Consider the following 24,035-nt stretch of genomic DNA (forward strand, 5'->3'; position numbering starts at 1 on the left):
TACGTGAATAAATAAAGTAAACTTATTCATTTGTTTTTAATATACATTTATTCTTATAGTCCGTATCAAAAGTTAAAGTTGCCTATATGTTATTCAAACAAGCACACACACATCCTTAAAAACTTTCGCATTTATAATATTAGTAGGATTAGTGGGATTAAGTATTTTAAGAAATAAAAGCAGAACCCATTTCTGTGAATGAATCCTTTCAGCTAGTCGTCTAGCATGTTTCAGTTCCGATGTATTAAAGCATACAAACAAGAGACGCATATGTAACACGTGGAATGTAGATCCCTATATCATATGCACAATCACACGTCTGAGAGCTCTTGTTACACTGGTCGGTAAAATCAAAGCGAAACGGCTGGTATTTAATTTGGACACTCGTGTCGCAAAATGGCTCCATAAAAGTACGGAGCTTGCCACTTCACATGCCATAAGATTAATGGTTCCGTAACTTTATTGTAAAGACAAAACTTCAGCTATAACTCCGGAAGCGATAACCATAAATTGCTTGCCGAAACCAAATCCTTGAGTCAATTTTAAAGTTAGGAGTTTAAGAGTCTTGCACCTGATCTGCGGTGAAATAAATTGTCTGAGTTAACCAACAGCACCGGTGTGTATGCTACAGCAACTATTTACAAAGCTTTCTATTTTTAACATGGACTTTAAGTTCTTCGAGAATTTGCTAGAAGTAATTGATTTTTGTATTGTTGAATAACGCAAACAGTTATGGAAACTAATCCGACACATTTTTAATTATGATAACATGTTATCATTTATTAAAATCCTCTATCTTCTATCTATGATCTCATTGATCTGCAATCTATTAGTATTCATATTGGATGGACAAATTATATTGAAAAATATATTTTCGATGGAGCAAAACAGAAAATAAATTAAAGATATGTTTTAAAAAGTGAATCTATATATCTATTTATCCGGATACCGTACGAATAATTTTATTTTAGTTATCCAGTAGTACAAACTCTACTATTCATGCAAAGACAGTGGTTTTTTTTTCCTATTTCCAAGAAATGTCAAGGTAATGTGTTTGTTGAATTAGTGAATCAAAATGAATGATTTCATAAAATAAAAAGAGTGAATTACTTTGTCAAAGTAATAATATTACTAGTATTGAACCTATTGATTTCAATTTATAGGAACTTTTTTAGTACTACCTGTTCGCCCCGGCTTCGCTCGGGGTACATATGTAGCCTAAGAAAAAAATAATTTTTAAAATCGATCAATCAATACCGATATTCTGTTCGCGCTCTTTCTTTTTCTAAGCTCGCTTTTCACGCTCTACAGGAGATACTGACACTCATCGGCAGCTGCTGAGGCACGTTCGCTTCGCTCGCTCGTCTCGCACAGTGGTCACTTTAACGCGTTTGTCACTTAGCTCCTCGCTTACCCGTTTTAAGTAAATTTCCATCATATAATAAATTTTCTTTAAAAAATACCAGCTAATTATCCAATATTTTTCACAAATATCTAATTAACCCAGTTAAAAAATTATACAATATCCACATAAATAGTCACACGGTGTTTTAAATTTATTAAAACATTAGTAATACTAGTAAAACTGGGAATTCCATACGTGACCAGACTTTTAAAACTAAAACCGTGTTCTGGATAATTCTCGAATGTATGCGACGTACTCACACAGATATAAGTTACGCAATGCTTTGACTTTCATCGTCATTCTAGTTTTTGGCGCTACATTTTCCCTTCATTTTGGTGTTTTATTGTCCCACTCGGGTGTACCTTTGATGTTGTAAAGTGGAAGCTTTCTCTAGTATTTTTAGTCGGATAATCTTATTTCTCATAGCATGCTTAGTGAAATACTCATTTGGGATGTATATAGGTTATGTTACTAAAGAAATATTGTATTTCACTTTATATACGGCTCATAATATTGCTGAATAAGGTGATTGGTGGTTATTGCATCGAACGTTTTGTAATCTGATTTAGTCTCAAATATAATACATAATATTTTATATACCCAACACTTGCCGCTTTGCCCCGGTTTCACCCAGGTTGACCTGGTATAAAAAATATAGTTTATAAAATGCTAAAATATACACTGTAATGAATAAACCAATTAAATGGTCTCACGTGCTTCTATACGTGTAAGGAACATTTAATACTGGCGATCCTAATTAGGATAACAAGGAAAACTCATGTTTAAAAATTATTTAAAAAAACGCCGGTTACATACAATAATGTAGTTGAAGTTAATAAAAGTGTGGTAATTGTATTGTCACTGATCTTGATAAATGTACAAAGTTTGTATTCAATCTGTTCGGGTAAAGTGGGTCAAAGTCTAAATTAGTCCGATACATACAAACAAGCGCAGCTCATCAAACTTTTTTTTAAATAGCCTTTTTGTCACTCTGAAATAGTGCTTTCTTTATGCGCAAAATTTTCAATATCTATCATTTATATCTAGATACTAAGAAGCAAAAGATTTTTTTCCTGAACATCTCTTTGCCTGCTACGAGTAACATACTGGAAATTTTAGATACTTCAGTTCTAAGTCGTAACACTGAAAGTGCTCATTTAACTACCCACTTCAAATCCTAAATACTGTTTCAAGACTAAGTTTAGATCGGCATTATCCACAACTAAAACGTAAGTACTTTATATAATTACTGTTACAACGTTTTTCTTTCATTAAAGCATATCTAAGATAATAAAATACTATTTAATACACAAGTGTTATTTATTTTAGTAATAGCGGGCAACTGAGCTGGTGGTTCGCCTGATGGTAAGCGATAGCCACCGTCCGTAAACATTGGCAGAGGTAGTGCCTCTGCGAATGCGCTGCCTGCTTTTATAGGGAAAGGGATAAGGAAATGATTAACAACTGGAAAGAAGGAATGAACTGGGAAGGGTGAGAAAGAGAATACCTGTCTTTGCATCCCCCACACACCAAACGAATCACAGTATAATCCTATATCACGCCGACCTACTATGGAGGTTAGATACCTTCACCAGTTTGAGCCGGCTCTTTTAGTGCCGAAACGTGCTCGACTTCCAGATCTTAAAAAAAATAAATATTGTTTTCTTTCCTTAACAAATTGTCTTAAATTACTTTATGACTGGGACACTCCTCGTAAGCAAAGACACCTCAAGAAGTATTAAGTATGCTCATATGAATGTGTGCTGTCATTATTCAATGAAATAATGCGATTTTTAAAATAAATTGAACAAGTAATACTTCCTATGACTAGACGTAAACGTATGCGATAAAATATAAACTCTAACTTATAAGTAAGAGCAATACATTATGTTACGGTTGGTTAACTACAGAACGGGGATTAGGTGTGCTAATTCAATTAGTTAGAGAGAACTAAATTGTTGCAACGCGTTCTAGGAATTCCAGAGGAGTTACGTAGTTTTTTAAATTTTGTTCACGATTTCGGTTAAGAAATCTTCAGGATTAAATCCTTTGGTAGATTCTGCTTTAATTTAGTACAAAGTAAAATTGATTATCGCATTTTTATAAAGTGTTCAGCTTTCGTGGCATCCCCCGCATAAAGTCATATTATCCATACTTACTGGTCCAGTAAAATTTCCTCTCTCGCGGTTTCTAACTCTCTTTGTATTTGATTTCATCCAAACCGTTTTTATGTTTTGGGCGAAGAAGAATCTTCTCATCGTAAAATAAATATTTAGCATGAATATGCATGTCTCTCGAATTATTATTCATATTTAAAGTTTCGATTATAATCACTTCGTTGTTTCCTAAAACAATTTTTTGGACTTGTCGGATATTATCATCTGTAAGTCTTCCTAGCGCGTATCGACATCGGAGTTCATTTTACCTCGTTTATATTTATTCACTTTTCAGAGATATTCCTAATATAAAGTCCAAGTCAAGTTGATCAAGCCAAACTTTCAGAAGTACTCTTTTACCAAAAAAAGTCTTTAATGTCGCATGTAATTAATTTGTATCCACTATCTATAAACTAACAAAACATGCTTCCTTCAAAATGCTCTTTCCTAAAAATAAATAGTCCGACAGCTGTCAAATCTTTACACGCATCTTTTGAAGGTTAGGATTAATTAGATTACAAATGGATTTAATAATAACACCACTTATGAGACAGCTTAAGATATTTTCAGCCCAACCTTGTACATATAGATAATTGAATCAGCTATACGAACGCATTCGTTATCAAAGCTCTTGACCTGTCTACGTCAAATGCAATGCCCTTGCCTTCGAGTACCATTCTTACCAAAGGCTGAATTCTGTGTAAAGCACTCCTAGAATTATTTAACCATGATTCAAAATATGAAGAGCAAATTTTACGTTTCATTTTTTTTAAGATATTCTTAATTAATTTTAAGCTCAATGGCAAATTCTAAAATAAAAAAATATATAATTTTTAGTGATATAACATATTTGTGACAGCAAATTACTAAACGAAACGTCGGGTTAATAATATAATGAATAAATCGCGTTTAAAATCCGTTAAAAAGTTTTTAATTTATAAATGAATAATACTCGCGTTAAATCAAACACAAGCAAATTACTATTTCAGTCGCAGTATCAATTTTCTATAAAATAAGGTAAAAGCGAAGGAAATTAAACGAGAAAGCCTTCATTCCACACAATCTACACATTGATTCTGTAACCGATCCCCGGCAATCTTCGCAGAAATCTTATAAGCCTCTTTCGATTGATACCGAAAGTATATTAATTATTACAACAAATCTTTGATGCTATGTTTCTTGGAGTTTACTGTTTACGGAATAATAGCGAGTTTTTCATATAAAATAAATTTTATGAAAATGTAATGAACAATAAACAGCGGTTATTTTAATGGAATTAATTTAAATAGGGTAAATAAAAAAAAAATGTGGATAATTTTGATATTTATAGTTTTACGCTTTTAATTTTTTAATGGTGCAGAAACACACACGTGAATAGAATTACAGAAATGCTTTTTATTTATTGATGAAATTAATAAACAAAAAAAAAACAAATATTTCTGTACAACTTTTCATGTGCCTTTCGATTATATAAAGCTAATGTTACAACGAGTACCTATAAGCTTATTTGAAAGAAGGAGTGAAGTTTCTACCTCCATTTTTTTTTTTTATTCGCAAAGCAGTCGTATGTAACATTGAAGGGGAAATGGACGGGCCATTCGACAGGCAGATATATTCACCTGCCTGTCGAATGGCCCTGTTTAAGAACCAATATGAATTTATTAAATCCAGATTGTCCCGTGTTGTATCTTAATAAAAATTATGTCGATATCTTTTAGCCTTTAGCTATTCCTGGTTTATGTTTGTTTTTAACTACATCTTATTAATATCCGATTATTTAAATTGTGAACTGCAGCCCTGAATAAATAACAATATTGTTTTCTAATATCGGTTTAAATAAACTTGACCTATGTCTGATTTAATTGTGATACTTTATTAATAATGCACCTTGTTTATATTAGAAATTAGGTTATGAACCTTCGATCAACAAAACCACTAGATAACGGGTCATATATAAAATCATAAATAAATTATATACATATACATCTACATTCGTTCTCTACAAAACGGAATCGAATGTTTTAAAACAGTTTTACGTTCAACCTAATTACAACCATGATACTTAGTAGTAAAGTCTCATATGGTAAAAATATTATTTAATACTAAAGACCAGTCGTCGGAAAAACGAGCAAATTATTTTTGTCACATAGAAATTAAAAGAAACAAGTTAAACAATATTTAGTGTGATATCAACCTTATCTTGTAATGAATAAAAGACTTTATTGGCTTACGAGCTGCGTTGTTTTGTTGCGTTTCATATTTCTTTGAATTTGGTCTTCGAATTTTAATACAGGAGGTATGGAGTTGCACAGAACACTAAAATAATGTAAAATATAAATGAACGTAAAATCTTACTTAGTTCGTAAGATTTTACGTCGATTGTACTTTTCCATTTTTAAACATTTCAAGCGCTACCACCGCCCAAGAACCTTTGGAGAGGCGTAAGTTCAATTGCAGACCTATCGCCTCTACAAATGGATTGCCGACTTTAATTGGGAAGGGAATTGGAAAGGACTGATGAGAGGAATAAAGGAAAGGCCTGAGAAGAGCAAGGAGAGGATATGGGCCTCCGCGATATAAGTATAGATTAGAGTTACATATCAGTATATATTGTTTATTTATTTTTATACACAAAAATGAAAATATTCCTGTTGTTTTCAAATGCATTAAACTAAGATGGCTGGCCAAACTAGATATTGCGGGATGTTACACTTTAAATACATCTTAATTCCATACCTTTATAATCATCTTCAATCTTCATGATAGCAGTACAGTTCTATTTATTTATTTAGGTTCACTATTTTAAGCAGCATTAGCTAATTTCATTTTTTTATTTCTGGTAACAAAATATTAAAATTGTATTACAATACAGTCGTCAGTATATCGAAACAATCTATATGTCTTCGAGACATCTATATTTATTCGTAATGTTACAATGTCAAAGAGCGGTGAAATTTGATTTAATTATTTACAGTAACAATTATCAAAAGAATCTGACGATACAAATCGCCTCCATGCATTCACTGTTCTGATTTGTGCTAGTGTTGCGTCTGGCTCGCTCACACATGCAGTAAACTGTAGTGGCGGTAAAAAAAGTTATTGACATTCCAAATAAAAAAAAATAAATAACCAGAAATAATAAGAATGTCAAGAAAACGAAAATCTGACAGTTGTGAAAAATTTTATCCCGGGAAAGGTTCGCTATTTACATTTTTGATACAAAATATTATCCTGACTTATATAAATGAAGGTAGTTCTAGAGATAGTTTTCTATAGGCTACATCTACCGCGGTCCACCGCGGTATATTCCAATATACCATTCCCATAGGAGCTTTTTTGATTACGTGGGCGAAGTCGCGGGCGGAATGCTAGTAAGCAACAATATCCATAGTAACCTTCATCACTTGTCATAAAAGATTTGCTGTTCTGGAAGAATTCTGCAATACTGAAAACCCTTCTCAGAAATTTTTCGCTTATTATGCAGGTATCAATCCAGTAGGATCCCAATTTTTACCTTTTTTCCTTCGGATCGAAACGGCCGACAAATCCCCTAACCATCGTGAGGGTTTCAGGGTTTATAAATAACGATGTTTGATAAACCTAATTTATTTTGGGAAACTTGAAATAGGTCTTTTTTCTTAGAACTTTACCGTTAACGAGGCTTTGTTATACTTTGCTTTGTACCTGTATGGCTTTTCTAAAATAGTTTAGGCAATAATAGAACATATAATTGAAATCATCATTATCATCATCTGCCCATATACCTTGCACTTGGAACTGCCCTACAGTGGCAGGGACTCGGGCCTCCTATGAGCGTTCAGGCCTTAATCCACAACTGATTTTTTGATTCTTTGACATGCTGGTTTCATCACAATACTTTACCGTATCATGTGTAGATAAATTTGAAAATCATTTATTTCTTGCGCGCTCGACTGGTCTTGAACCTGCGACTTTTCACTTTAAGCCCAAGGTCCATTACCAACATTCATATAAATAAATAATTTCGATTGTCTTTTATTTATTTTCACAATCGCATCATCAATCATCACCGTGCAATTCATAATTTGTTTAAAAAACATTGTTGAGACCACATGGGCTTCAATTGCAGACGCATCAAAACAATATTGTTGGAAACTGTTGTTTTAATTCTACGTATAAAATTCAGCATCGCTTTTAAACTTTCATAACGTTTATCTAGTAAAAATGTTCACAACATAACAATATCACCGACACATCCCCAGCAAAACTATAAAAGCACGAATAAAATGGAAACATAACAATAAAACACGCCAAGTTTGATTAGAAAGCTTACACGAGGGTTCTGTATTATTTTTTTAATACTTCAAATCGTATTATATAGCAAATTGCGATAATCTTTTAGTTTCTACTGTTTACCCGTTATATTTACATACTTAGATTATTATGTACTCGTTATTTGCTACAGCTTCTCATGTCTTTGCAACGAATTCAGGTGATTTTAATAATTATCGGTTCCATGTTTTTTACATGTACGTATCTATATGTAGATAAGACCTTTATTGGATTAACCAGTAATCTTATACAAATAAATTTCTCAAAATTAAATCGAGAAACGTTTGTGCTGAAAACGAGCATAGGACATATTTTTATATACAAGTACGTTGTATAAAAAATTTAAAATCAATTAAACTTATGAAACTGTTTTTATCTACATATTTAATATCAGTTGCTATTCGTCAATATTGTAGAACTCGAGAATGGCTGGGCTGATTTTTATAATTTTGATTTTGATGCATTTATAATAATCCATTTAATAGGTAAGACCAATAAGGAAAATACGTCAAAGCTATGTTCTACGGTGATGCGAAAATCGCCGGATCAACTCATTATATTTATTCATTGTAATAATAATGTCAAAAAAAAATCATAAAATATTTTCGTAATGTTATAGTGTTGACACTGTAGGGATGAACACATTGGGGTGAGGGTGAACTTGTCTATTAATGAGTTGATTATCTACCTGCTAATATCACTTTTTAATTATGGCGGGTATAAATAGGGCAGTAAGCCAACTCTCGCTATTTGAACAAATTCTAGGTTTAATCTAAAGTTGGTCCACAAAAGGCGATAGTATTAAACATTGTGAAATATTAAATATATAACCACAGATAACATAACAGAAATCACTATACTAGTGATAAAACGCTTCTGAGATTGTAGGGGGTAATCTCTGGCTACGGCGACTATACAGGTCCTATAGCTATACAGAAACTCTTTTATATCTCATCAGGCTTTTGCCTTCTTCCTACGGATCGCTTTTTGTAAGAATACAACTGAAGCCAAACCATTGTTTCCGTTACTTATTTTTATACCCGTATCTATTCGCGAACTGTTTATGAAATGATGGAAAATAGAAGTTACGTTTCAAATTTGTTTGTTTTTTCAGTTGCTTGAACAAATTTGAACAAATAAAAAAAAAAACATTTGATAACGAACAATTTCAATAACACTTATCAGTTTTAGAGGGGGAGAGATTTAAATCCATTAATATCCATTGCAATAAGATTCAGATATTATTCATCAAAATTGAAAATGTATTTTTTCTGCAGCATGTTTTACCGCATTTTAATTTATCTGATGACGTTACGTATGGAATAACGCAGCAATTACGTAAGTATGTTTGTGAGAAACATTTTCCGTTAAACATTATTTATGTTTCTCAAACATTTGAAACCAAACAACTTTATCGGCTCAGCTGTTCAGTCACAGAGACATATGAGCAAATTTATTTTATATAGTTATAGATTTTACCATGTGTTTTATTAGCTTAAAGCAAAACAACGTTGTTGTTTTTCTTTACATTTACCTAACGGTATCCAAGATTACATACATGACAGAATAATAGTTTGAATATAAACACAATATTACGAACTTTATGATCTATGAAACTGATTTACCGATAGATAGAAAACTGACTGAAAAACAAAATATAGAATACATTTATTCATGAAAACAGAAGTTATTTTAGTTCGCGAGATTTTTAAAAGCTCTGCACAGATATCACAGTTTAACAGCCCACACACTACCTCGTACACGGAGACGAAAATTCTAGTGTTCATTGCAAAAACTTATTTTCCAAAACGACACTTTAATTGCATTCTTCTACGGTAATGATAATTTCCGACGTATTCTTTGATTATAAGTCATTAGAAATTGTATTATTTCATTAGGAGAAGCACTACGTTCTGAGAGACAATAAACTAGTTAAGAAGGCGAAGCAATATTTTATTTTATTATTTATTAGCAATAGACACCGAGCCAACACTCACAAACTTTCGTGATCGAACTTTATAAAGATATTCCTTACAACTGCAGTTCTCTTACATGTCTCTTAAAAGTTTAAATCGGCTTTGCAAGCTTTAGCAAAAAACACTTTATTTCGAGTCATGCTAAAGTTTTGTTACATACAAAGGATTTTGTATGGTAAGGTATGGGTATAAGGACATCATCACCATCATCAGCCCATATATGTTTCCACTGCTGGAACATAGGCCTCCTATGAGGCCATAATCCAACACGCTGGCCAAGTGCTGGTTGGCAGATGTCACATGTCGTCGAACTTTTGATTCTCGGAAACCGGCGTGTCTAAGGATTGGTATTGACGTAAAATAAAGAACTAGACTCACAGTATCATCATCATCATATATGTATGAGTAGTTGTTTCTAGTATTTCGTAGTATTTCAAATGATATGTGTTTAAATATATATATATATATATATATATATATATATATATATATATATATATATATATATATATATATATATATATATATATATATATATATATATATATATATATATATATATATATATATATATATATATCGAAATCGAATCGAAATGTTCCATAACTACATCTCAAACATCGAAACTAATATTTCCAAAAACCCAAAAGCTTTTTGGTCATTCATAAAGAATAGCAAATCGTCAAACTCTTATCCGTCAACCTTCAGATATGGCCAGCAAATTTCGAACAATGGAGAACAAATATGTAACTTCTTTTGCGACTTTTTCAGCTCAAATTTTTTGCTATCACCCACTCCTATCAATGATAATAGCGTCCCTCACCACTGTCCCCCAACTAAACACTTGCTTGATGGACATCAATTCAATTACGGTTGATGAAAAAGACGTGTACAAACTTCTTTTGTCAATCGACACGAACAAAACGTCTGGGCCAGATGGAATACCGCCTTGCTGATCGTTAAATGTGCAAAAAGCCTGGCACGACCGCTCACCTTATTATTCAATCGTTCCTTTATTGAAGGTCTGATGCCCTCCATCTGGAAATCCGCGCTCATAATGCCTACCCACAAAAAGGGTCAAAAAGGTCTTATAGAAAATTATAGACCTATCTCCAAGCTCTGCATATTTGCCAAAATTTTGGAAAAAATTGTATTTAAGCACGTTTATTCTATTGTTAAACACAGTTTAGTAGAACACCAGCACGGTTTTTTTAGTGGCCGCTCCACTATCTCCAACTTGTTATTATGCAGTGATTACATTACTAAGAATATGTCTCAACGCCGTCAGGTAGATATAGTCTACACAGATTACTGTAAAGCTTTTGATAAAATCGATCACGCCCTTCTTCTCAAAAAACTGTGCAGTGTTGGAATCAGAGGGAACCTGTTCAGATGGTTTAAGTCCTACATTGACAATAGATGCCAAACTGTAGTGCTCAATGGATTCTCTTCGAGAGCAGTTCTCGTTAGATCCGGGGCTCCACAAGGATCCCTGCTTTCTCCCTTGCTCTTTCTTATTTTTATAAATGACGTATCGGATTGTTTCACTAATTCTAAAATAATACTGTATGCTGACGATATGAAGATATTAAAATCCATTAATAACGAAAACGACTGCATCGATCTTCAAACGGACCTTAATCGTTTTACAGAGTACTGTCTACGTAATAAACTTGATCTCAACGTCTCTAAATGCTACATCTCCAGCTACTCCAGGAGAGCCACCACTATCTCTTTCCCATACACTCTTAACGATACCATTTTAACACGTGTTTTCTCAATAAAAGATTTAGGCATAACATTTGATTCAAAATTTATTTTCGATCAACATATAAACGAGATAGTCAAAAAAGCATCTAAAGCCTTAGGCTTCATAATAAGGATATCTTCTCAATTTAAAAATATTAAAACTATTAAAATTTTGTATTGCGCTTTCGTCCGTAGTCATCTCGAATATAATTCACAAGTCTGGAATCCCATTTATAATACATATATAGACAGAATTGAAAACATACAGAAGAAGTTTTTGAAGTATATACAGTACCGCTCAAAATGTTTTCTACCAGACTACACCAGCCGTTGCAAAAAACTTCACCTCTTGCCGTTATATGAGCGCAGGCGCATCGCTGACGTAGCATACTTGCTACGCATAGTGAACGGATCGATCGATTGCTCCGAGTTGCTAGGCGACATCGGGCTCCGAACACATCCCAACCCCGTGCGTGACCCAAAGCTACTTTATATCCCACCCAGTCATTCCAAATACCGTCAAAACTCCTTCCTAATCCGTTCAAGTAGAAATTTCAACCTTCTAATGAAAGGAATGAATTTTGACCTTTTTAATACCACAGAGCATCAATTAAAAAAACATATGGCTAATGATTTTTTCAAGCATTGAATCTGCGGGATAAATTCAAACGACGTTTAATTATAATGCACAATGAAACGTAAAACGAATACATGTGAAAACTTGTAATTGGCCTTATTTTCTTTTTTCATTTTACTACAACTGTACTTATAGCTGTAAGTTTTCTTTTTATTAAATAAATAAATAAATATATATATATATATATATATATATATATATATATATATATATATATATATATATATATATATATATATATATATATATATATATTATTTGGGTTGGTAGGTCGCGTGATGGTCAGCATTTCAATCCGGGGGTGATTGATTGTTCAACTTTAATTGAAGAGGTAAATAGTCTAATTATGCCTTTCCAGCTATTTTTAAATGGATACAGAAAGGATTGAAGACTAGAAAGAAGGAAAAAACTGGTAAGGGTTAGGTCTACTGACCTCTCTCCGTGCAAATCATACCATTTGCATGCTAGTATTTCACGCCCATCTTCTGTGGGGCATGATGCCTGCATGATACCTTCTCCAAAGCGAGCTGGCCCAATTCGTGCCGAAACTTGCTCAACTAAACTTGTTCATAACACAATTACATATATATGTCTCAGTTAAAGTAGTGAATAATATTACGTGATACGGGTTTAATAGTTACATTATTCGTAGTCTACACAAACATTTGTTTTTAAATACTTTAAAATAATTTACTTTCGTATTGCGAAGCAGGAGTAATTTCAGTATCAGAAAGTAATGGCGCTAGACAAAGATATGGATAAGGATCAGGCATTCCTTAAAGATTTAAAAATATTTAACACAAAAAGGGCCCAAGTGGTTTAATATGACGTCTTAAAAAAGAAATAATTTTAATATACATAAAATTATTAAAAAACTTACATAGTCACGGAGTAAAAGCGAGACAGTATATTTCGATATAAACATATTGAAGTATTTTTCATGTCAAGATGTGCAACGGAAAAATTAATAGTATATTTTAGTCCAATAACAGCAATCTTTTAGTTGCTGGCTATTTGCCCTCAAATATAATGGAATTACCAATGAAGTAAAACAGCAGATGTCTCTGGCAAACTGCCAGAAAGATATCATTTTATCCATTTATATGCTTGCACGTCTGCTGCTGGTGCATGTAAGGAAAATATATCGTTTCTATACAATATACACATTGCTTCAAAAAGTTATATTTGTAACAAAAGGTTTTGAGGGTGCAGTTTTTTATATTGTAATTATATTGCAATATCGATCTGAAACTCACCTGGTGAATTATAGAATCTGTAGTTAGTACAAACATTCCCTTTTTCTCATTTGAACATTGCAGTGTGTAATTTTAGATGAAAAAGAAAGTCAATCTTTCATGCGATAGGAAGGAAAATCAGAATATCATATATTTATTCTGCCTTTCTTTTGTTATCGAATTTAAATCCAAATCCTCCTTCAAATCTGTTTATCTTCTAGAATAGAAGTGGAACGCGTTGTTCTTGTGTACAACAACTGTACTAATGGTAAACTATAGACGAAAGCTCAATCTGAACTTCGAAGTAAGAAATCTTATATAATACATGCTTTCCGCTCGTGGTTTCGCCCGTGAAGAAAAGGATGGACTCGGGGATTTCCCCGCTTAATTCCCATACCCATTTGAAAGCCATCAAGTACAATCCACTGAGTATATATAAAAGTTGTTTATTATATTACATAAAAATTATCTGTGAGCCAAGTTTCACCCTAATTGATTCAGTGATTTAGACGTTGAGACAGATGAACAGACAGATGAATAGACAGAGTTACATTCGCATTTATTTTTAGAAGGGATTATAACATAGATATCGCAAACGAATAGGTACGATTTAACTCAAACGTACCTACACCATTACAGTTATTTGAAGTGCAAATTGAAGTTAATGACCCACGCATACTTATAAGTTAAATTGCCTGTTCAAGAGACGCGAGAGAGAATTCCAATAAGCATTTATCGCGACAATCGTTACAATTTACGTGTATTATGTCTTACGATAAGCCTATAGATATGTTCAATGGGTTGAACAGAAGGAACGGTGTTAAAAGTTTTAATACAAATTATGCATTCATTACGATGCCCTGTTTTTAATTGTTTTTTTTTTATTTACATAGAGGTATATAAGTAGTATAGTAGTCGATATTAAATATGCTTTTGACTAGCTGTGATGCGCGGTTTCACCCGAGGAGTAATCGTCAACTGCAAGTATTTCTGTGATAGTCTGATACGTAGTGTATCACTGCCAAGCATAATTGTAATATGTTTCGTGGCTTTCGCGCAAAAGAGCACCAAACATACATATATCGTAACATTCTTTGACGTTTATAATATTAGTAAGATGTGATACGCAATGATTTATATTTCCCAAAAATGTTTTTAAATATTATGACTCCTGTTAGAAATTGAGAAAATATAATAACGTCGTTACAAATTATCCACTTACTAGCTGCGCCCCGCGGTTTCACCCGCGTAAGTCCGTATACCGTATATGTTATTCCAGTTGTCCAGCTATCTACGTACCAAATTCATTGCAATCGGTTCAGTAGTTCTTGTGTGAAAGAGCAACAAACACACACACTCTTACAAACTTTCGCATTTATAATATTTATAATATTAGTAGAATTTAACATCACATAATCTGATTACACCCACGTTTAGCTTTGAATTGAATCTCTTTAAAATGAATCGCATAGTATATATACTTTTTCTGAAGCTTTAAATATTTGATATGCTCTCAAGTCGAGTTGTACAATTAAATGCATGCACATTTTTTGTGTGCCCATTCAAGCAATTAACGCCCTTACCGATCAAAAAACAAAAGAAAATTTCGCGCAAATCTGTTTAATCGGAATCTTCTATCTGTTGTTTCCTTTGTTCATTTGCATCTTTGTGTAATTGAATTACAACACTCGGATCGGACAACTCTATTGGTTTTTTTGCTTTTTATCGTTTCAATTTTAATGAGCGTCTATTGTGTGATCTCGTTTCAATGGTACATTTAAAGACTGACTGGGAATAATAGTCAAGTTATAATAAAATAAAAATAGTTTAATATTTAAGACAAACATGTATCATATATATAGCGATCACTTTTATATCCAATGGTAAAATTATTTTTTAAATTGGTCCACAAATCCAAACAAACAAACATGGCTTTCTGCTTATAATATTGATAGTTGTAAAAGCTCTTTCAAATACTATTAAAGTCGTCTTTAAGAAATTATAGACTGTTTTAATAACACATTTAATAAATTTATATGAAATTGGTACTTTCCATATTACTAATGTTATATGAATATGCAATTCCAGTAAATGTATCTTACTTAGGTTCTTCGTAAATGGCTTTGAGAACTAACCGTACATTAAGCCTATTACCGTGAGCATCGTCATGAAGTAACGTAATAAAATTATATCTTATAAAACTTCCTGACACTCAATCTTCTTTGAGAATGATTTATTATATTACCTCCGATAGACTGGTATGCAATAGATTTATGTTAAACGCTCCACTGCCTTTAGCTGAATGCCAAACGATAAGTGCATTTCTTGTAGCATTTCAGACAGTTTGAGTAATCTTATCCCTCTAATATATAATTTTTAATTTTACCCCCTTGACATATTTTTCGTTTTTTACATTTAATAGAAAACAAATCTTATGTTATTATTACTGAGGTTAAAATAAACATTCTTAATTCTAAACTCTCAATTGTAATGTATTAGAGAAAGAAGTGATTTGACACAGTTTAACCACTTAAGAATGATATTCGGTTTATAATGATTGTTGAAATTATTGTTCTAATGTAATCGTACTCTTCTAATATTTGACATGAGATTATGCATATTAATTCCATAAAAAATAAAAGCTGTACCAAAAACATATTTTTCTTCCACTGAATCAGCTAATTGTTATTTAATTACCTGCGCCTTAAAAATAAAACTGAGAGGGTTCCCAACGGGTTTACTTAATTAGACAGCTATTCTTTATCGAGGGTCATTAGTCACAAAGTTAAAGAGCAGAAATATTACATGAAGTATTATTAAATTAATAAATACCAAGAAGATAAAGACACAATGCTGACTAACTTTATAAATACAAAATTAACGCTTATTTATTTATTTCGTACGTGTAGTGTATACGTTATACAAATTAGCTGTTCTAAATAATAAGAAATATAATTTAAAATCTAAAAAGCATGTTTTAATTGTTGTGAGATAAGGAAATTATTTAATGATGGCGATCCTTATCAGGATAATAAAATATACTCCTGAAATTATTGTACTGTCATCTATCCTTGATAAAATGCGCAAAGTTTGAATTCAGTGTGTCCGCTTAAATGGGTCATAAGTGAATCTAAAGGAGTCAGTTATATACAAACTTACAGGTGAATCTAATACAAGTTTTAAAAAATTGAAAATGAAAAAATATTTATTGACATAAAATAAAGTAATTACATATTTTATATGACCCACGTGTAATTCCGAACTAAGAATACCAAAAAAATAAATAAAAATGATAAGTACTTAGTAGTAATTAAAGACTTTTTAACAGATTTTAAACAGGATTTATTCATTATATTATTAATCCGACGTTTCGAACACTTTACAGCGAGCGTGGTCATGGGGAGACTAAATGTATAATACTCGCGTAAAATCAAGCACAAGAAAATACTACTTAGTAGTAATATTACGCTTAGAAATATCCATTTGTTACACACACCTTATGTTGAATGTTATGCTTATTCAAACTCGTTAACCCATTTCATTATCAAATTTATGATCTAAATGCTAACGTTCATCTCGCACTCACACACATGATAAAATAATTGATTTAAAATAAATTTACATACATAATGAACGTGTATATATAATCGAATGGACGGATGTATTTGCTATCCAGATAGATAGCTGATAACCGTCGACATTTACAAGTATCTGCTACTAATTATATAATTTGTTTATAGTTAACATTGCGTTATAGTGGACGTGTTATAGCGTCGATTTGTGATAAAATTTGTTTCGTGTATACAAATATGAAGAGTAAGAATGTTTTATTATCTGTACAACTTAAGATTTAAGATAAACTTCAATTAAGATCTTAGAATAAATGAAATACTTTTATAACTAATTCTGATTCAAGTGTTTTTCGTTCATAATTGACTTGTCTTTAAACCATTTTTATTCATCACTAGCTGACCCGTGCCCACTTTGTAAGACGTCAGACAATATTGTTATTTCATATTCAAGTATATCAAATCATAAATTAGCGTATCATTATATATACGGTAGCGAAGTCTTTTATTCCAGCATTCTTCTTTCCAAGTCAAGTCTTATATTCCATTCAAGCATTTTAGAAATAACTTTATCAGTATTTTGAGATATAAGCTTAAGTCTACAAGGTTTATCAAAATTTTAAATCCTATTTCGAATGTGGGAGCCGAGCACGCTTCGGTACTATATGGACCAGCTCGCACCTACTAGGGGAAGTATCACACCCCCCATAAAATACAGTAGTAGCGTTCCACTGTATTTTGAACGGTTACTTACCGTATCCCTTACCGGGCAGGGCATCGCAAGGTACTTTTTAGGTACCTTTGCGAGTGTTTATGGGCTCTGATTTGCCAACTTTCAAATTATAAGGAAAACAGCATTGAAAATCGGTGGAGCTTAATAGTAACAGAGAAAAAACCAAAGTTCTTTCTGTAGCTTTTTCGATCGTGACTCAAAAGTACAAGATTCAGTCCAACAGAGCAAACCTGATAATAGACCCGGCAAAATAATATATATAACTTTTGTATATACACCTTTCGCATACTCATTAAGAAATACACCTTCCTTATCCTACTAATATTATGAACGCGAGAGTTTGTAAGTATGGATGTTTGTTACTGTTTCACGCAAACAAAAAAACAGCTTATCATATCTGTATAAAATTTAGTACAAATATAGATTATAATCTGGATTATCACATAGACTAATTCTTACCCGGGTAACATGCAAGTGACCCCGCGGGTTTCAGCTAGTGATATTTAGTATCTAATATTTATAACTTATATAACTATTTCTAATAATCATATTCGATAATCATTTTTTTATTCCAGCAATAAAAAGCTATTCTATTGATGGCAGAACACTAAAACTTGTATTTGATGATGGCTTATCGATAGATTACGAAGATTGTTGGCTTCGAGATCATTGCAGGTATATTTTTAAAGTAATTATAAAATTATTAGAGAAACTATTTTATATTTCATGTAAAATATCATGATAACTCTAGCGCAATATGTTTATATTTTTATAATTAATAAATGTACATTACGGCCGATATATAATGTTACTTTTGTTTTGTCTGGTTGTGTTTGTTCAAAGATTATAATCTATCGTCAAGAGAAGTATTCATCAATTAAAACGCAGAACTTATAATTAATATGAGCTTATATTGATTTATAAAGAAAAGTGATTCTTCTGTCTCTTATATAAATGTCAATAAAAGAATATTAAAACTCATTTCAGATGCACAGCATGTTTTCACAAAGACACAAACCAAAGAGCTCAACATCTTTTGAATATACCTGATGCTACTTTTGTGAAAGTTTCAATTACTGAAGATTCAAAACTTTTCATTCAATGTAAGTCAAACACTTCTTAACGTATTTATATAAAAGGTCGCCCCGGCTTCGCTTTTTTATATACTAATTTTAAAAGAAAATACATAATCTACATTAAATAAAGCCATGGCCTATAGTACTCTGGTATCACGCATATATGCAACTGCAAATGAAATAATTTTTGAAATCGGTACGGTTCCTGAGATTATTTTTTTACAAACAAACAAACTCTTTAGCTAAATATTATTATAGTATAGATTAGATTATAGCATAGTTACATATAGTACGTTTTCCTTAAAATAGTATTAAAAACGATCCAGGTCTCAGCTATTAACCATTAACGAAACAATTGAAGTTAGTTTATTTTTCACAAACATTTTATTGCAATGCATGATAACAAACAACCTTAAATTAAATGAAGAAATATAAGTAACTATCATTTGGTTTCAGGGAGTGATAATCACAAATCGAGTTATATTCCTGATTTCTTAGTACAATTCGACTACAAAACGTGGTGTAATAAAAGGAAAGCTACACCAAAACTATGGCGAGGTTCTGAAGTTGCCACGAGAGTTGCCAGAGTTTCGGCTGATCAATTTATTAATAGTACTGACGGAGCCAAACTGGTATTTCAGTCATTGCTCGATTATGGAGTTGTTTTCATTGAACAAGTAAGAAAATTCAACTCTTTAATGCTTCTCATAAATCTATTATTTCAATCCAATGAGGGGTTATTGTAGAATTAAATTCACGTTTGAAAATATTTTCTAACGTTGCTATTAAATGAAATTATATTATACGATAGGATGCCGCGTTCCACCGAAACATTATTGAATTCGATAAAATAATAATTGAATTAATAAATAAACAGAATAAGTGCATGAGTATGTAAAGACAATTAGTGTCCACCTAGAACTACATCATTAAGGAAATAGAAAGTAGAATCACTCACTAAGCGAAGTTCTAAAGAAAAAAGAGATGCAAGGATGTGAGAATAAAGCATTGACAGAACAACTGGCGGACAAAAGAAAAGATCCTCTAAACGTAATTCAGCGAAACACTATAGGGGTTATAGAAACGACAGAGAAAAGTTAAACAACATTAAAATATAATATGCAAACAACTAAATTGAAGATAAAAAAATGACAAGAGAGAAAAAGGAAAAATGGACAAGACAGATTTCTACTCGATAGACTGCAAAAGGGACAGAGGTATAGAAAGTTATACATGGAAAGATGATATCACAAAAATAGCGGGTCCAATATGGACTCGAACGGAAAGGGATATAATTGAACAACAATTAAAGCTTTTTATTTTTTATCCATTTACGTTTATAGTTAAAAAGATAACACTAAATAAAATCTGATAAAAATGTATTCACTTTTGAAATTTCCTTTTCTCCTTTCCTTCTGATGATACCGTTTTTAGATCAGAAAGTTTTAAACGATAACCACGACGTCAAAATATTAGTCATTCATAACACATAATAGTGTAGCTATTCCTACGAATTTGCACGTTCGACTTTAAGGCATAAGATAAGTTTCCGCATTAATACCTTAAATGCATTCTATTTCCAGGTGGAGCCAACACCAGATGCAATAGAAGTAATCGGTAAAGCACTGGGAGGAGTGCAGAACACTTTCTTTGGTGGTATCTGGAAAGTAACCTCAACCGCGGAACACGCTGACACAGCATATACTAATATCACATTAAAACAACATACTGATAACACATACTTCACGGAACCAGCTGGGTGAGAATCTGAAGAAATTAATATTACGGAATGCGCCAGCGAACTCAGGATATATTATGCTGAGCTTAGACCATTCAGCAATAGCACATAATAACAACTTACATAATTTTTACCTTATTTTTTAATATTGTTATTTTTTCCTTGTCTTAGTTGTTGTGTGTGTCTTGCTACATTTGCTTAGCTCAGTGAATTCTATGCAAATATTGAGTCACGATATTAAAGTTTTATAATTAAAAAAATAATTTAATAAAGCTTGATGTACAATATTATAAAATCGTATAATAGTAATTTTTTATACTCCACTTTAAACTCTAAATTCTTATTTTCTCCAAACAAAGTAACAAACAATAGACCTTATTTCTTAAGTGAAAGAGATGAATTCGAAACTGCTTTGTTACCTATGGCTAAATCTTGTTTAGCAATCCGTTGAGTGGTTTTCTTGGCCGTAAAGTACGGTTGGACGGATGTAATTTTGCTCCAACTCTCAGATCCGACTGGCGCCCTTAACTTTTCACGCTACAAAAATTACAAAAATGCTGGTTTTTGTCTTCCAGAATTCATTGTTTTACATTTTAATAGGATTAACGTAATTGAAGTAATGTTATTATTACATTAGTACATAAATTATTTGAATGCTCAGTTGCTTAAAGACAGAAATACACGCACTAATGAAATATTAAAATGAAGTCTATCATTGTAATTAAGCGTTCTGTGGCTCATGAAACCTGATCTTAATTTCACGAAAAGTTTTCGATACAGTGATGAATAAAATTAGAATTTTATGATATTTAGATTTATCCCAAGATTAAATTTAATATACATCTACGGCCCTGAGCTAACCTTTCAGCATTTATTCCCTTCGGCTTTTAGGTTAAAACCTTTAGCACTGAACCATGAAAATGAATGATATTAGATTTTTGCTCGCTTATTAGACTTTAATGAAATTGGTTTGAGCCGGAGTTAATATTGTATCGGTGTTGATAGCCCCATAAAAGAAGCCTCATCCGGTTTAAGGTAGGAAGGAAAATGTAACGGAATAAACGGTTAAGACCTCAGGGAACTCTTCAGTGTATAATATTTAATATTTATATCGTAATAATGTCTATTGCAAACAATTTTCGAAAGTTATCTATAATACGATTATTGAAGTAAATGTAGTATTAAATCCACTTTCTAGAACTTTCCAAGAATGTAGTCGTAGTTTTTGGTTTTAGTCTACAAATGTTTCACTGCACCGAGCACTCAAACGGGACGGGCGGAGAAAATGTTTTTGTGGACGGCTTCTATGCTGCAACTAAATTGAAAGAAGAGCACCCTGAAGACTTCGACTTCCTAACCAAGTTTGAAGTGGAGGCAGAGTTCATAGAAGAAGGTCATTTCCATAAATGTTCTGCACCAGTTATACAGCTGGATAGGTTCAATGATATCAAGCAAATAAGGTAATGTAATAATACATGTATTATATACGTAAACCTCTATTTGATGACTTACGAGATGCAATAATCCAGCAATAGTAATCGTTTTCTATATGCATCTACTTTAATATTTGGTGCTAGTTTGATATATAATATCAAACTAGCACCTACTGGATCTAGAGATGATTATAGAAATTGAATAAAAGTAGTTACGGCAATCGATAATTGATAACCAATTTTCTAGTATTTTTAAACAATTTAAAAATAGTTCAATGGAAATATATAAAATTTTATTAAATTATGGACTAACTTTTAAAGGATGACTGCGCCGCGCCTTCTGGTGCATTTTAGTAGTTAATGTGCTTGCTTCTCATGAAGTCTGATACATGAATGATGTACCTACTATATATACAAATGAGACATTTAAAAATATTTCTAGGTAAATTTATATTTGATAAAGTAATCATTTTCTAAACTATACTTTCATGAAATAACTCATTTGCAACATAACTAAAACAATACTTGGTGTATTGCTATGTTAATTTGTAGAGCAAAGTCGGTTAATAAAGTTTTCATTATTATTTGACTAAATTCAGATAACCAAAATTTAGTTTAGAAATACAATAAAAGGAAGTATATGAAAGTCAAATACCAAACCGTTTTCGCTGTATTTTGTCCTATAATATCATTTTCTGAGTTCAAAATCATTGAATTTAACCTATGCAATAGGTTTTTCATTTAAAATATTAACTTTAATTATTTTAACTATATTATATATCTTAACTATTCCAGATTTAATTCCTACGATCGTACTCCAATGGCATTTGCTAATGCTGACGAATGCAGAGCATATTATCGATCCTTACGAAACCTAGCGAAATATTTTGAAGAGAGCGCAAACCAATGGCAGATTAAATTGAAACCGGGTAATGTATTTGGCAATAATTATTTAATTACAGAAGATAATGACAGTGGAGCAAAATTTAATTTTTAGTTTTATACCACTTTAAATTTTACTTACCATTACCATTTTAAAGAATAGAAAAAATTTTGATCACGAGGCAAGAAAGGGATCACGGGTGGCCGAGAGGCTACACGTTGCTACGGTTTGGCAAAAAAAACGCGCATTCGTGTTCCGCCTCGTGATCAAGACAGTCGAATATTTCTTGACTAACAAGGATCAATTTCAAAGCTTGGTCTATGCAATAATTTCTTTGAGATCACACAACTTTCGATTGTAAGCTTTATAACAAATGGGAAAGAAAATCCCGGGACTGTCTATCTTTTCATTACTACGCGGGTGAAACCACGAGTGGAAAGATAGTATAAATCTGCATTGTAATACTTACAAGACTGTTATCAATAAGCAATACCATACTTGAAGGGAAGGTTAAATGTGAATTAATATACATATTGCAATATTCCAGGTTTTATATTGGTGTTTGACAACTTCAGAGTGCTGCACGGCAGGACTGCGTTTACAGGAAAACGAGTGCTATGGGGTTGTTACGTTTCACGTGCTGATTGGTTGGACAAAGCTCGCACACTGGGCCTTATTTGTTAACAAATAATGTTTAATTTACGTAACATCTATTTACGATTTAGCTTGCCAAATTCTCAATAAGAACTTTTTAATATATAAGAAAATTGCTAATGAATTCAAAAATGTTTTTTTTTTCTCATCCTAATGCTATATGACTCAATGTATCCTTAAATTTATCTTTAACAATCTATTTTGCTAACATAATTGTTCCATTAGAATAGACGTCTCTTTGCTAATTAATGCCTTATTCCGAGTTTCTACGAACAATGCTATAACAAATAATTAAATAGCTACAGAGCACGATAAATGTGTTTGTTTAATTTTTTTATTGTGTTAGAGCGGTCTACCGAGGATCACCGCCACCGCCACCATCACCACCCATGAATATTTACAGGTATGCTCATAGGAAACAAACAAATGTAAAAATTTACAAATGCCACAGGGATTAAATTAATATTTGAATGTACCTGA

At 32.0% G+C, this 24,035-nt stretch overlaps 1 protein-coding gene across 1 annotated transcript; it reads left to right on the top strand.

Moving 5' to 3' along the window:
* Positions 1 to 17,147: 17,147 nt before the first annotated feature.
* Positions 17,148 to 23,585, top strand: LOC119833388 (trimethyllysine dioxygenase, mitochondrial-like). The gene is made up of 8 exons (XM_038357376.1): positions 17,148 to 17,285; positions 18,347 to 18,446; positions 18,759 to 18,874; positions 19,304 to 19,524; positions 20,431 to 20,606; positions 21,821 to 22,045; positions 22,814 to 22,947; positions 23,449 to 23,585. The coding sequence occupies exons 1-8, from the start codon at positions 17,279 to 17,281 to the stop codon at positions 23,583 to 23,585; spliced, it is 1,116 nt and encodes a 371-aa protein (XP_038213304.1). The 5' UTR covers positions 17,148 to 17,278.
* Positions 23,586 to 24,035: the final 450 nt, after the last annotated feature.

Source organism: Zerene cesonia, chromosome 17 (genome assembly GCF_012273895.1).
Source record: "Zerene cesonia ecotype Mississippi chromosome 17, Zerene_cesonia_1.1, whole genome shotgun sequence".
Classification (NCBI taxonomy): Eukaryota; Metazoa; Arthropoda; class Insecta; order Lepidoptera; family Pieridae; genus Zerene; species Zerene cesonia.

Excerpts from the sequence above, each read along its gene's own strand:
- LOC119833388 (XM_038357376.1), top strand. Across the intron at positions 19,525-20,430 it reads GAGTTGTTTTCATTGAACAA|GTGGAGCCAACACCAGATGC; the intron begins GTAAGAAAATTC and ends TTCTATTTCCAG. Across the intron at positions 22,046-22,813 it reads AATGATATCAAGCAAATAAG|ATTTAATTCCTACGATCGTA; the intron begins GTAATGTAATAA and ends TAACTATTCCAG.